The sequence below is a fragment of the Cynara cardunculus genome (genome assembly GCF_001531365.2).
Source record: "Cynara cardunculus var. scolymus isolate 2C chromosome LG 2, CcrdV1, whole genome shotgun sequence".
In the NCBI taxonomy this organism is placed as follows: Eukaryota; Viridiplantae; Streptophyta; class Magnoliopsida; order Asterales; family Asteraceae; genus Cynara; species Cynara cardunculus.
Window position 1 is genome coordinate 857,538 of NC_037529.1, and position 14,572 is coordinate 872,109.

Sequence of the window (14,572 nt, forward strand, 5' to 3'; positions counted from 1 at the left end):
TTACACCAAAATGGAACCAACTTTCACCTGATTCCTATTTTGGGGAACCAACTTTTAAAATCGTCATTTGGGGGTCTCTATCGAACTTTTTGTTTATTTAAGGGTCTGATTGATCAACAACAAATAATTTGAGAGTCTATATCAAACTTTTGGTTGGATTTGCCAAATTTGATTTAAACTTTAATATTGACATAGATTGGTTAGATATAAAAATATTGAATGTGATATTTAATATTTATTTTTTATTGCATCAATTAATTTTTTTCTATTAAATTGATTTTTTATTGCATTAGTAAAAAACAATTTTTATCGTGGTAATTTGGATTTTTTTCGAAAAATCTTCAATTTGATATCTGAATTTAAAAAAACGAGATTTGAAATGAAAAATAGATTTTATTGCATTAATTTTTGAAAAGAAATGAATTTTAGTTATTTTTTTATAATTATTTTGCAAGTTGGTTTCCCAAAATAGGAATCAGATGCAAGTTGGTTCCCTAAAATAACGATTTTGAAAGTTGGTTCCCCAAAATAGGAATCAGGTCCAAGTTAGTTTCCCAAAATGACGATTTTGAAAGTTGGTTCCCCAAAAGAGGAATCAGGTAAAAGTTGGTTCTCCAAAATAAAAATCAAGTGAAAGTTGTTTCCCAATCTAGCCGGGCCGGTTTAGTCATCTGTAATTGTGTGGTGGAGATTGATTTGACGAGCGTATTTGTGCTTGGGCTGAATTGTAGTAACAAATTTTGGGCAATCGCATTGGGCCGTGATGAATCGAATTCAAGGGGTTGTTTCTGTTTGATCGGCAAATTGAAGGCGGTGGTTTACACTTTACATTTCCACTTTGATTTCGTTCTATAATTCGAATTCGCACACGTTATCTTCGATATGCCAATCTCTGTAACCAAGCTCGGAAGTTCGCTTCCATTCTCCAGAATTTTTAGGTATTCCCTGATTCCAATATGTGTGTTTTACTATGTGTGTCCATCAAATTTACTTTTTTCTTCAATGACTGATTGTTTGGTGCTGTTAACGTTATTCATTTCGATTGTGATATCCTGTTTAACATCGGTTATGAATCAGAACTGTGAATCGCTAGTAACTTTGCACCATTGTTTTAAATTAATCTGGAGTATTGGCGGTTTACTGATTCTGTCATTCGAAGTAGTTTGTTAGGGTTTTGTGTTTTTCAATGTTAAACGTCGGTAGAGAGGCTATTGCATTCTGTTGTATGTAATCTTATCCAATTTTATTGAAAAACATGAAGAATACTTGTATGAATTTATGGTTAATTCTGATCGTTGATGAAATGAACTCGACAGGCATGTTTTGTAAATCAAGGATTTCCGTTGAAGGATCTGTTTATTAGCAGCTTAACGAGCTTGACGAGACTCATAGCTTATTTGGTCAACTATACACTGACTATTTGTTATTGGCTAAATATATAGAAAGTGGCTTGTCTGTTTGTTAGCAGCTTAACGAGCTCTATGAGACTTACAACTTACTTGCTTAACGATACATGGCTATTTGTTAGTGGCTTAAAAGAAAGTGGCTTGTCTGATTGTTAGCAGCTTAACAAGCTTAACAGACTTACAACTTATTTGGTCAACTATATACTATTTGGTAGTGGCTTAATGATGTAGAAAGTGGCTTATGTAATGTAGTAAGCTTATGGGGGAAGCTTTATGCAGAATTCCTTTTTTCCAAACCCGTCCCTTGTAACTAAAAAATACGCCCCTTCCATTTATGAAAAACCTCTCCCAAACAAAAACATTCTCAATCTATATAGATAGATTAATCCACCCAGACAACTTTATCCATATAGAACTTAATGGAAAACCAACCAAACAGCCCAAAGTGTTAACTGGAAGTCTGGAATAAAGCAGGATCAAGATTTGAACAAATGAACTTGAAAATCCAAATCTGAATGCACACTGTTCAATTGGAATTGCACCATTGTTCAAATTGATGATTAACTGCCATTTATAACCATTTCCTGAACACAGAGGTTAAAATGGTAATTTGTTGTCATTTGGACTGTCCATTCAGAACAATTACCAAACAACCATATTTCATTCTGCACTATATCATACCGAGCCTCTTCATCATTATGACCACTTATTCATTCTGCATCAAACCATTCAGCAACCGCCAAACAGTCCAAAACTACTTGAATTTGGTGTTCAAGGTCCCAAAATTCTTATATATAATATATATATATATATATATATATATATATTGGTTAACCTGGATGTCCAACCCACTATGCGAGCCGACTAATCCCAGGGCGACCACCCGCTTCACGGGTAGCCGGGGGTCACCGCATTTGAACCTCCGTGGCCATCGGGGGATTTTTATTCCTAATTGGATTCGAACATGGGACCTCCAGGCACTTTTGACCTCTGGAGCACAAGCTCAAACCAATCAGGCACCACCCTTGTGGTTCAGTCTTCTTATATTTATGGACCATAATTTACAACTTCAACCATATTCATTTTCTTTTACAGGCATGTAGAGCAGGAGATGGAGACTGTGGTTAAAGTACTTCAACCTGGACCTTTGGGAATTATAGAGCACAAATTTTCTGCCGAGGAGATTGTGAGCGCCAATGCTACTGTTAAGAAAGCGGTAGAGAATTGGAAGAGGAATGCAATTGTAGAACGAAATAGACCCATCTTGAAAGATTATCTTAATTGATGACATATTTTTGTTCATACTTTCTTTGAAATATTCTGATGCGAAGAATAATTCTGTACAATTGTAAGCTCTCACCATCCTTCATTGTGGTCATGGATGATTCTTGCTAACAATGATTAATTATATGTCTTTATTCGCTTGTTTCTTTAGTGTATTATGCTGAATGTCATGTCTTTGTCGGGTATTTTATCCAGCCTTCAATTATGAAGGGATTTGTGAGTGGATTAATGAGCTCAATGGCTACTGGTTAGTGGCATGACTTGGGGGCTGTTTGGTTGGTTTTCCATTAAGTCCTGTATTGATAAAGCTGTATGTGTGGATTAATTTGTATGTATCGATTTAGAAGATTTTTGTTGGTAGAGTTTTTTCATAGATGGACGGAGCGCGTTTTTTGATTGGGAGGGCTAGGTATGGAAAAACTTGGCTTTTTGCATAAAGCTTCCTTCTAGAAGCTTACTGATTAAGCCACTTTCTATATCATTAATCCACTACCAAACAATCATGTATAGCTGACTGAATAAGCTGCGAGTCCCATTAAGCTCATTAAGCTGCTAGCAAAGAGTCCCTTATTGTTTGTTTCATTCACAGACCAATTATGATGTTCGAAGACAACATTCATATGATCGTATCTTGTTCCTTCATCCTATTTTCAGTTCCATTGTCTTGATGTTTTCAATCACTTTCAGAAAGATTCATGTCCGTTTTACAGTTGTGATTTGTGAATATTGCTTATCTTCTGTAGTATGATAAGTTACAGCTATTCTCGATCATATGTATCCATACAAGTTCATTCGTTCCAGGTTCTTTTTTGAAAGAATGTTTGAATCGGCGCATTAGGAGTCTGCACGGGATTGAACACAACAAAGATCGCCAGAAATCAGTGGAAAAAGCTGGTTGAGGATAGCAATCAAGTTGGCATGGCAATCTTCTGGTGAGTACCTATATGTTACCCCTTGTTTTTACATAATGCATAAATTTATGAATGCTCTTTATGTTAATCATGATTTTAAAAAGTGTTATACGCATCAAGGTGAGGCGCTGGAAAATCAGGTCTGAGGCGATGCCTCTCATGGGTTAGTTGAGCTGTATGCCTTGAGCCACTGAGGCGGGCCTGGAGGCTCCTCAGGCGTGAGGTGTTGCTGAGGCGGGATTAGAAATTGACTTACTAATCTGACCTTCTTATAAAATAAACCCATTTTCTTGCTCGTCTTCTCCTAGTTTTCATTTGTCATCTTCAACGTCTTCTCTAGTCTCCCAATTTTAAAAGCATCATGTATGTATATATTTTATTTCCCACTTCTCCAATTTCCCATTTTAAAGAGTATATTGTAGGTATATATGTGTGTGTATATATTATTTCTTTTCCCGTCTCCCACTTTGTTTTATTTAGTGTGTGTGTGTATATATAGGCGAAGGATCGTGTGAGAATAGGAGTTAAGGTGAGAAGTGTAAGAAGGGATTTGGACCCTTGATCACTTTTAATTAGTGTTGATCTAATGGTTTAGATAAAGTCTCAAAATAACCCATGAATTAGCTTAGAATGGTATTTTCAATTGATATTCATTTAGGATTCATCCGAGGGTGGAGATCCCTTCTTACCATTCTCACGATTACTATTCTTATTGGAAACGAACTCTCTCTCTCTCTCTCTCTCTCTCTCTCTATATATATATATATATATATATATATAGCCGCCTCGGGGCTTATGCCTCGCCTCATTGAGGGAAAATGCCTCGAGGCTCGATTCCGCTTTTTAAAACCTTGATGTCAATTGTGTAACATAGAGGTGATACATCATACATATAATAATTTAGGAAAACTGTAGCGGGATTTTATAGGCTAACATCTGCCACAAGACCCAGAGTCCCAGATACACCACTGAAGCTTTACAGTTTTCCAACATAAAAACAAGACACTGTTTATTTAATCCGTCAGCTATTATCTTAAGACTTAAAACCATGTATCATTTACCTTGTCAGTATACGGGCTAGGTATCTCTGCATATGGAGCGTCATCATCTCTTTTGCGCCACCTATCAGATCTTGCCCTACAAATACAGCCGGTACACTTGGTTTACATCCTAGTGCGTTCAGCTGCCTCTCCAGTTGCTGCCCGTTAGGATGGCTGTCTAGCTCATAAACCGTGGGATTTACCCCATAGCTGTAAATCAACGTCTTAATGGTGTGGCACATACAACAAGAACTTTTACTAAATATGACCACTGGCTTTTCAGCAACCAACCCTTCAACCATGGCCATTATCTTACAATAACACTAACTATGCCTACATAAAAAGATGGACACAAAGAGGTTTTCAGAAGTGAGAACGATAAATAGAGATTCTCAAATGTTTATTATGTGAATGGACCCCTGCTTTGAGGAATTTGGGACTTGGATGGACACTATCTATAGAGTTTCAAGGCCATAACATTGACTTTGATGATATAATGGAAAAAATGTTCTTAGAAAAGACGGTTCAACTGTTTAGAGATTATTCTTGGCTTTATTGAGATGGCGCACTTGGTAGCGTGCACGTTATTGAGAGCATTTGTTTTTTAAAATGAGAAAATTTGGAGGAGGAATATATGTTGGTACACAAGAGAGAATATGTAACATCCTAGACCAACCGTACCAGATATCGTTCACTTTGTCCACTCCTGAAATCGTGAGTCCAGATGTGGACAAAATGGACCATATCCAGTATGGTTGGCCTGGGATGATATAGATGGTATCAGAGCCGGGAACTGGACTAGTGTGCCAGTGAGGACACTTGGCTCCCAAAGAGGATGGATTTTAAAATCCCACATCGGTTGGGGAGGGGAACAAAGGTTGAATTATAAAGGATTGGATACCTCCTTTATCAGACGCGTTTTAAAACTGTGAGTCCATGTATGGACAAAGCGGACAATGTGTGGTACAGTTGGCCTGGGATATTACAGATGATATCCGGGTAACATACTAGTGTGCCAACATCCTTGCTGGGCTCCCAAAGGGGGTCGATTGTAAGATCCTACATCAGTTGGGGAGGGGAACAAAGGTTGTCCTATAACGGACTGGACCAGTCCCGTGCAGGTGTTGACAAAGCGGACCATATTTGGTACGGTTTGTCTGGGATGTTACAGAATAAGATGATCATCCTTGGCATCCTTATCCTTTACAGGCTTTTTCAGATATTCTCTCTTAGTAGTCACTTCCTGATCCCTATTCAAGTATGTCAACAATGCTCCTCAACTCACATGGCTATTTGAGATCATATAAGAAAAAAAACCAAAAAATCTTGATACATATAAACATAATGAAATGTAAATCTTTAGGGTAGCGATGAATCCCTCTTTTGGGCATCTGAAGAGGTGGAGATCATGTAGCGTTTTGTTCCCTATATCGTATGATTCCCACCGTTTTAGTTTAAGAAACCGAAAGTTAATACTTAATACATTGAGAAAGAGAAGTGGAATATTGACATAGTTAGATGCTTCTTTGAGCATCATAGCTAAATTATATATGCATAAATTGATTCTTTCTGTTTAAAGCATCAGATGGTTGGTTATCGATTTGGATAAGATTTAGAAGCATATTAGATTAGTTTATCTGATTAATATCACGCTTTTTGCAGGGAATCCGTGATATTTTTTAAAAATTCAGACTCGGATGCAACGATCACAAGCTTCAAAGGTATCAAATCTCTGTACTGCCTACATTAGACCAGTCTAACCGCTCGTTTAACATATTTGTTATAAGATTTCTGCTACTGTAGATATCATTAAATTTTGATTATGTTGGTACCGTTTTGACCTAAGTTATATAGTCAATTGGTCCATTGAAGATAACGTAGATAAAGAACAGGTTCAATGCATGTTGAATGTGGATCAAAAAGTGACATAAATCAATATACCTTTCTCGAGTTTTCATTGACTTTCTCTACTGGTGTCATCTTTACGAAACCTTTCTTAGGCTTTCAACTCAAGTAAAATTAGAACATTGTAACCGAAGCTTTTATACATTAGAGATTCTACCCGATAGCAACTGCATAACTAAGTTTTTACGGTAGTTCTTGTTAGATTCTTCGCATATATGTAGTCATCTAATGTTTTAGGGGACGTTTACGAACAAAAAATTGGGTAAGCTTTAGCCGGGTAGAGTGTGGTTTGGGTAAGCACTAATCACTGACTGATTAAGAGGCTGTTTGGTTAGTTTTCTATTAGGTCCTGAATGAATAAAGTTGTCCATGTGGATTAATTTGTCTATATAGATTGTAAATGTTTTTGTTCGGGAGGGTTTTTTCATAGATAGAGAGAGCGTGTTTTTTTAATTGGGATGAACAGGTTTGGAAAAAACTGGCTTTCTACATAAAGCTTCCCTCTAGAATTTTACTAGATAGGTCACTTTCTATATCATTAAGCTACTATCAAACAGTCATGTATAGCTGCTATGAGTCCCATTAAGCTCCTTAAGCTGCTATCATGCAACATCTCAGGCCGGGTAAGCGCCTCTTACCGGGTAAGAGGTGTTAAGCAGGTACTAAACAACCCCTTATTGCCCGCTAAATGTTGATACAACCTTCCTTTCTGATTTCCGTTAATTCTACAGTTTTGCATAGCGATTCCCATCTTTTACACGTCAGCGAGCTGAAAATCAGTGTCTCCAGTTTTAACCTCTCAACACAATATTTCGGCACTAAACGAAAGAATATATCCTCCATGGGAACTTCCAATCGGTGAGGTATTCGAAAATATACCATAGGTGTCAACTTGCTTATAGCACAAATCGTCGTTTTCAAGCAAATAATCGCAACCACTCTTATCCAAACAAAAAATATCCAAAAGGAACTTATCTTTTTCATATCTCACTGCATTTAGATTCTGTTTTTCTTTCGTGTCCCCTATAAAAAGGCGAACGAAAACTTCAAAGTTCAATAAGTTAGTTCTCAAGTGTTTACAAAGCATATCAGAAGTCGGTAACGAAACCAAACAGACTCGGTAAAATCCCAGGGGTTTCCAAAATGGACAGGGTGAAAGATTTGGCATCAAAGAAAGCTGCGGTGATCTTCACGAAAAGCACGTGTTGTATGTGCCATAGTATAAAGGCACTATTCTACGAGCTCGGTGCAAGTCCTGCGATTCATGAAGTCGATCACGATGCCGAACTGGAGTGGGCCCTACGACGGTTAGGGTGTAATCCTGAGGTTCCTGCGGTGTTTGTCGGCGGTAAATATATAGGTTCGGCGAAAGATGTGATTTCCCTTCATGTTGATGGGTCTCTGAAACAAAAGCTGATTGACGCTCGCGCTATCTGGTTCTAGCTCGTATCGATGTGTAACCCGATCGAGTTGGTGCATAGGTTTAACATCGTGTTAGAATACTAAGAATCGAGTCAACGAGCTGCTTTTTTTGTCGGCTTTTTTAAATGTAATGTCTAAATGACCTTCTCCTGTTTTGGGTTCCTTCTGTTATAAATCTTCCGTACGATATCACCTTAAATGCTCGTATGTCTTAATGCACTTAAATTACTCCAAATCCTAAGTGAACATACAATCAAACATCGTTAGCCTTTGACAGTACACATTTTACAGTAGGGTTTGGTCTGTTTGTTAACAACTGAATGGTTTATTCAATCAATTATACATGACCATTTGACAGTGGCTTATTCAGTAAGCTTTTAAGGGGAGCTATATGCAGAAAGTCGAGTTTTTTCCGAACTTTTTACTTAGTTAAAAAACACGCTTCTTCCATCCATGAAAACCCTCAAAACAAAAGTCTTTCCAATCTGTACGGACATATTAATCCATATAGTCGGTTTTATCCAGACATGATCTAATGGAAAATCAGCTAAACAACTCGTTGGTTTATTTGGCAATAAGGCTCGAATTTTTGGTGCTGCTTGTAGCTTACCGGTTCGAGTCCTGTAAGACTACTGAGGATTTTTCTAACTGTTCTACAGAACCTCTAGGATCAGTCGAGGATTACACAAGTTTATCCAGATACTCACGGTTCAAAAAACAATTGATACAAAAAGGTTCAATCAGGGTATCAAAAAGACGAATAACAAGAATATTAAGCATTTTATTTTTGAGTAAATGGAAAATATTGTATATTAATGTTTATTTTTCATGAACATCTATATGAGTTAAATTGTTTGTTTGAATAAATTTACCTGTTTGAGAGACGGAAGACGATGGGTTGGAGAGAGGTAAAACAAGAAATGTTGGATTATTTCTGGGGTATTTTTAGTATTAATTTGTTTGACGTGACTTAATGGGCACAAGTTGGCTTAACGATTAAGCCGTAAAGAAAACACTCATATATGGCTAATGGAATAAGTTGTTTAGACCATTAAGCTTATTAAATTGTAAGTAAACAACCTCTAAATGATAATGAATAGATAACATAAAAAAATCATATGGAACACATATATATTTTTTAAATTAACCTGGATATCCAACCCGCTATGCGAGCAGACTAATCCCAGGGCGACCACCTACTTTGCAGATAGTCCGAAGTCACCGCATTTAAATCTCCATGGCCACAAAGGGGATTTTTTAAGAATACAGTGAACAATCATGTTCAAATATCAAATATTATAATAATTATTTTTATAAAATATATAATGTCTATTTTATATAACTGAACTGATTTTAGGTCTATTGATCAACGAACGTAACTATAAGAAGTTGATAAGACTTAGGCAATGAAGACAAGAAAATGCTTGTGTCGCAAACTTAGTGTAATACTAGTAATGTATGTCAGTATCTCTTAGGATGGTGATTTGTCCTGATCCGGTGGGAAACCTATCTCAATAATAAAGAAAGTTATCAAGGTTTTCTAGATAAGTAGACAAATGATGATCCATTGAGATTCAATAAAAATAAATAATGAATTAAACATATAATACGCAAGCGAATGATTGTTTGATACAAAAAGAGAATTCGTGCTCAACAAATTAATTGTTTGAGCACTTAAAGAGATTTTGAAATGGAGTATCCGAATAGCAAGGTTTTTAACCCATATCATTTGTTCTTAGCTTTAAATACCGGCTTATGCATTAAGGTTTGTTATTTTGCAGCTTGTATTCTGAAACTTTTATGGTAAGTTTTTTTGAAGGTATTGATGAGAGGATCATAATGGTATAATTCGTAATAAAAAAAAGGAAACACATTTTTTATATGTTTTTTTAGTTAATCAATGATTATGTATTTTTTTTAATATGATGCCATATGTAAAATGAAAACTTAAAGATATATAAAACCAATTAATTCGTAGGTATTTATGATTTTTATTTGTGATTGAATTCATAAATATTCGATTTTGAACTCATGTTGAAAATATTGACTAGACGATTATAATAATTGCAAAAAAAAAACATATTTTTAATGCATTTTAGTTCATATACGGTTACTTATGTTAATATCACAAAGTTGTAAAACAAAAAATAAAAATAAAAAGTAAGAAATAAAAAGTAGATAAACAATTAATTATAAGGGTATAAAGTGATTTAAAAATTAAAAATGATTTGAAATTCAAGATAACCATAACTCCATTTTTTTTAAGAGTATAAAAAACGGGTACATTCCTCTAGAAACCTAAATTTTCATTCTAGATAAAACTAAAAGAAATGAAAATTCATTCCCATTTTTATTTTTATTCTTTAACATGAACCAAATAGTAAGTGATTACTGGTAAAATTTAATACTATGGTGGCGCTTTTTTATAAGAGGTGCTGAAATCTGAATTTTTATTTCACATCTTATTTATAAAAGGTGGTGCTGGAATCTGATATCTGAATCAATGAGACTGTTTGTTCTTGTAAATTGATAAACGTCTGAATTTGTTTAAATTGTCTATTTTATCCATTAAAAATTATAATGTTAAATTTATAGGTAAATTTATACAATTTCACATATTTATTCATCATCATTATGAAATTTACATTTAAATTATATAATTAACATTCGTTTAAAAGATAATATGTCATTAACGGTGTTTAACACTTTTACATCCTATTAAAATACATTAATTGAGAGAGGTGAGGATTGATTTGGTAAGGATTGATTGAGAGAAATAATCGATTAAGGTTAATTGATAGAGAAACGCCGTTGTTGAGGATTTGAAGGCAACAAGAGGCAAATAAGAGATTGGTTTACCTCTTATGAGATACGATGAAAATAAGACATAAGTGTCTCTAAAAAATTGGAAAAAACAAACAGTCTGTATAGCCTTGCCTCTTAACAAATCAGACATAAGAGGCTAATAAGAGTTTTTTTTAATGAAAAACTAACAATGCTATATCATTTATTTACCGGGTAAGATTTTAGTCCATCAAAACGGTATCGTATGCATCAATTTACCCGGTAAGCGCTTACTGTGGTAAGAGTCGTCGTCCCCACTAACCGGATAAGAAGAATCTTGGAACATGTCTCGTTCATATCTGATAAGATTCTTGGTTCTTTCCATATTTATTTGATAAGGTAATATGACTTGATAAGTGCTTACCCGAGTAAACGTTTAGTAAACGGTTGTTTACAAGAAGTAATATGTGATAATATTTGTGGATAGAGATGAAAAGAAAAGGAGAACGTGAGTGAAATGGTAAAAAGTATCTTCGGATGAAGCAAAAGGAGATTGAAAATGATGAATCACAAGAAACATGATGATGAGTTATTTATTTAGCAAAAGATACTTTTATCATTTCAAAAGACACTAAGTGCTACATTTCAGTTTAATTATTTTACTAGATGAACATAATAAATATCGAAAATCTTATCTGGTAAGAGAAAAAGTAAGGATCGAGAATCTTACTCGGTAAGAGAAAAACAAGGATCGAGAGTCTTACCCGTTAAATGTTGATCGAGTTATAAACACTTACCATCAATCCATTTTAATGGCCAAGAATGTTACACAAAAGGTAAATGAGAGCGACGAATTTTGTCGATAAGCGTTTGGTAAACAGCCCCTGAATCATTTTATCGATAAACACTTGCCCGATAATAACACACTAAATTTTCAGTTTGGATATATCAACATTAATTATAGAGTAAATTACATGTTTTGTCGATGTGGTTATACGTTTTTAACGGTGTTTGTCCATTTTTTTAAAATTTAAAGGAAAATGCACTTATGGTTGTGTTTTTTATAATGAAGTATCGTTAATTTCTCCATGCTTGTTCCAAGTTCGAAGTACCAATTGTACAAATAATAATCCACTTCGTTACATGATTTCTTTTTCATATAAATTGATATAGGATCTATGAAGCAATTACTTAAAAGTACATTTTGTGCTACAGCCCTTCCTATCTAATAGAAAAGGATCCCATGATCCTGGACTGATCTTACCTACGATCGCAAATCCCAAATTTTGTATTTTTTTTAACAAGTTCGGTCTCTAAATAAATCAACGGGATGGGTCCCTATGGTTGCATTAAGGACCTGTCTCGTTGTAAAATTGCAGACATAAGGATACCATCCATTGAATTTTCAAAAAATGAACGAACACCGTAAAAAAACATATAACCACAAGGATGAAACATGTAATCTTAATAATATTTATTAAGTAGTATATCACTTAAATATTCAATCAAATTTTTAAATAGTAAATTGCATTTTCAGTCCCTGTGGTTTGTTGGAAATTTCTTGAAATTACAATTTTCATCCCTAAGATTTATAATTCATTACCTCTTTTGTCCTTGTGATTTAATTTTTTTTTTTTCATCTTTATGGTTTACAATTCATTTGTATTTTAGTCCTTTATACGTAAAAGTAGTGTTTTAAACTTAAAAGACAAAAATAGAAATAAATTGCAAACCATATGGATGAAAATCCACAAATTTTAACAAAACACGGGGACAAAAAACGTAATTTAGTCTATTTTCATCTGAAATTAAACTTTATTACCATTAATGATTGTTTGATAGTTGTCGAATGATTTGATGCAGAATGATTAAGAGGAACTTATAATATAGTGCAAAATAAAATATAATTGTTTAGAATGAAATTAAGGTGTTGAGTGGTTAAAAAGGCCCATGATACAAATCATTCAGATGATTTTAGAACCATTAAGAAACAGACTTTTTTTTGTCAAACAAGATTCACTTTTAAGAATTCAAAAATTGTCTTTTAATAGAACTATTAAGAAGTAAAATAACAACCGCTTAGTAAAAATGATTTTAAACAAAAAAGTAGTTTTCCAAAAACAAAAATGAAAGCTGTAAAAATGAGCAACTGCAGAGAAAGAATAGAGTAGAGAGTACAGTACGCAAAACTGATTGCTTTGCTTTTTACCTCTATTCTTGTCTGCCTTTTGCATCTTCCCTCTTGTCTCAATCATCCTTTACCTAATACCAATATTTCTATATAACCTTATATTTTCATAACATTTTAAATTTACCTAATACCAATATTTCTATATAACCTTATATTTTCATAACATTTTAAATTTACCTAATACCAATATTTCTATATAACCTTATATTTTCATAACATTTTAAATTTACCTGTACCTGTTCTAAATTAAGTGTCCACAATAGTTTATACACCAAAAGTGCATATCTAAAATCCCCATCTAGGGACCAGATATCGTCACACTTTTCACAAGTCGGGTGTCTTCGTGGAAACACCCGTTTTACTTTTTCGGGGGTAGATGTTCCGTCTACACATGGGTGTTAACGGGTCAAGTCGAGTTGCTCGTTATTCGAGCTCGGCTTGAATAACTTTTTCAGTGTAGGGGTATAGCTCGAATATTTTTTCAATGTTCGAGCACGAACACGGTACTCGTTAACAAGCTTGAACGCGAGATCATTTAGTTCGCTTATTAGCTTGACCTCAATAATTTTATACTTTGACTATATGAATTATGAGCATATGAACATGTTGGCTCAAAAAAGTGTATACTCGAATAGCTCGACTCGACTCAAACAATTAAGCCCGAGCTCAAGTAACTCGTTAAAAGCTCGACTTATTAACACCCCTAGGTCTGTAAACATCTTACCCTCACGAGCAATATACTTAGGTGACTATGTCCAAGGGGCAATTTGGTTGGTTTTTCACCAAGTCCCGTATTGATAAAATTTCTGTGTGGATTAATCTGTCTGTTTAGATTGGGAAGCTCTTTCTTTTTGGGAGAGGCGGGTTTGGAAGAAACTTGGTTTTTTGCATAAAGGTCTTCCTAGAGGCTTATTGAATAAGTCACTTTCTATATTATTAACCCACTACCAAATAGTAATGTATAGCTAACTGAACAAAGTTATGACTCCCATTAAGCTGCTAACAAACAGGGATAGTTCGTGACCTCTATGAGGGAACATTTTTGAAACACACAAACCAGTGTGGTCCCTGGCTAAGTGTATAATAAGATTGCTTACCAGAAACTTGTCTTGGGAATCTCTGGCATTGCTACGGTCCCTCTTCTGCACTTTCTCTGTTAAGACCACCTCCCAACATGAATCAATCCAAGTAACAAATATTTTATTCCATTGCCAGGCCTTGTTTCAGGCAACATAACAAGAAAAAGGCATGAGTCCCTGGTTTACACTTTTAGCTAGGGTATGTTTGTTAGCTATACATGACTCACAACTTATTCGTTAGCTATACATGACTGTTTGGTAGTGGCTTAATGATATAGAAAGTGACTTATTCAGTAAGCTTCTAGGGGGAGCTCTATGCAGAAAGCCAAAAGAATTCCAAACCTAGTCCTCCCAATTAAAAAACATGTTCCTTCCATCTATAAAAGCCTTCCCAAACAAATACCCTCCTAATCTTTATAAACAACTTTATCCATACAGAACTTAATGGAAAACCACAAAGACAACTTTATCCATATAGGAGTTAATGGAAAACCAACCAAACCATTAACAGATTATGTTAGGAGGGACTCGGGGCATGTAAAAATGCAAA

General features: G+C 34.7%; 2 protein-coding genes across 3 annotated transcripts; both read left to right on the forward strand.

Moving 5' to 3' along the window:
* The first annotated feature begins 771 nt into the window (after nucleotides 1–771).
* On the forward strand, nucleotides 772–2,840 carry LOC112506478. The gene is made up of 2 exons (XM_025110557.1): nucleotides 772–938; nucleotides 2,502–2,840. Exons 1-2 carry the CDS (start codon nucleotides 883–885, stop codon nucleotides 2,689–2,691), a joined length of 246 nt encoding a protein of 81 aa, XP_024966325.1. The 5' UTR covers nucleotides 772–882; the 3' UTR covers nucleotides 2,692–2,840.
* Nucleotides 2,841–3,495: 655 nt separating this feature from the next.
* LOC112506477 (glutaredoxin-C11) lies at nucleotides 3,496–8,398 on the forward strand. Of its 2 annotated transcripts, XM_025110556.1 has the most exons (3): nucleotides 3,496–3,622; nucleotides 6,304–6,362; nucleotides 7,662–8,398. In XM_025110556.1, the coding sequence occupies exon 3, from the start codon at nucleotides 7,690–7,692 to the stop codon at nucleotides 7,987–7,989; it is 300 nt and encodes a 99-aa protein (XP_024966324.1). In that variant the 5' UTR covers nucleotides 3,496–3,622; nucleotides 6,304–6,362; nucleotides 7,662–7,689; the 3' UTR covers nucleotides 7,990–8,398. The 2 variants fall into 2 exon arrangements, with proteins under 2 accessions (XP_024966324.1, XP_024966323.1); XM_025110555.1 differs by having other exon boundaries at nucleotides 6,304–8,398.
* The last annotated feature ends 6,174 nt before the right edge of the window (nucleotides 8,399–14,572 follow it).

What these genes read in the sequence shown, in the direction of transcription:
- LOC112506478 (XM_025110557.1), top strand. Translation starts at nt 883, where the DNA reads ATGCCAATCTCTGTAACCAAGCTCGGAAGTTCGCTTCCATTCTCCAGA. An exon ending in CCATTCTCCAGAATTTTTAG is followed by an intron (nt 939 to 2,501) that starts GTATTCCCTGAT and finishes TTTCTTTTACAG; the next exon opens with GCATGTAGAGCAGGAGATGG.
- LOC112506477 (XM_025110555.1), top strand. Translation starts at nt 7,690, where the DNA reads ATGGACAGGGTGAAAGATTTGGCATCAAAGAAAGCTGCGGTGATCTTC.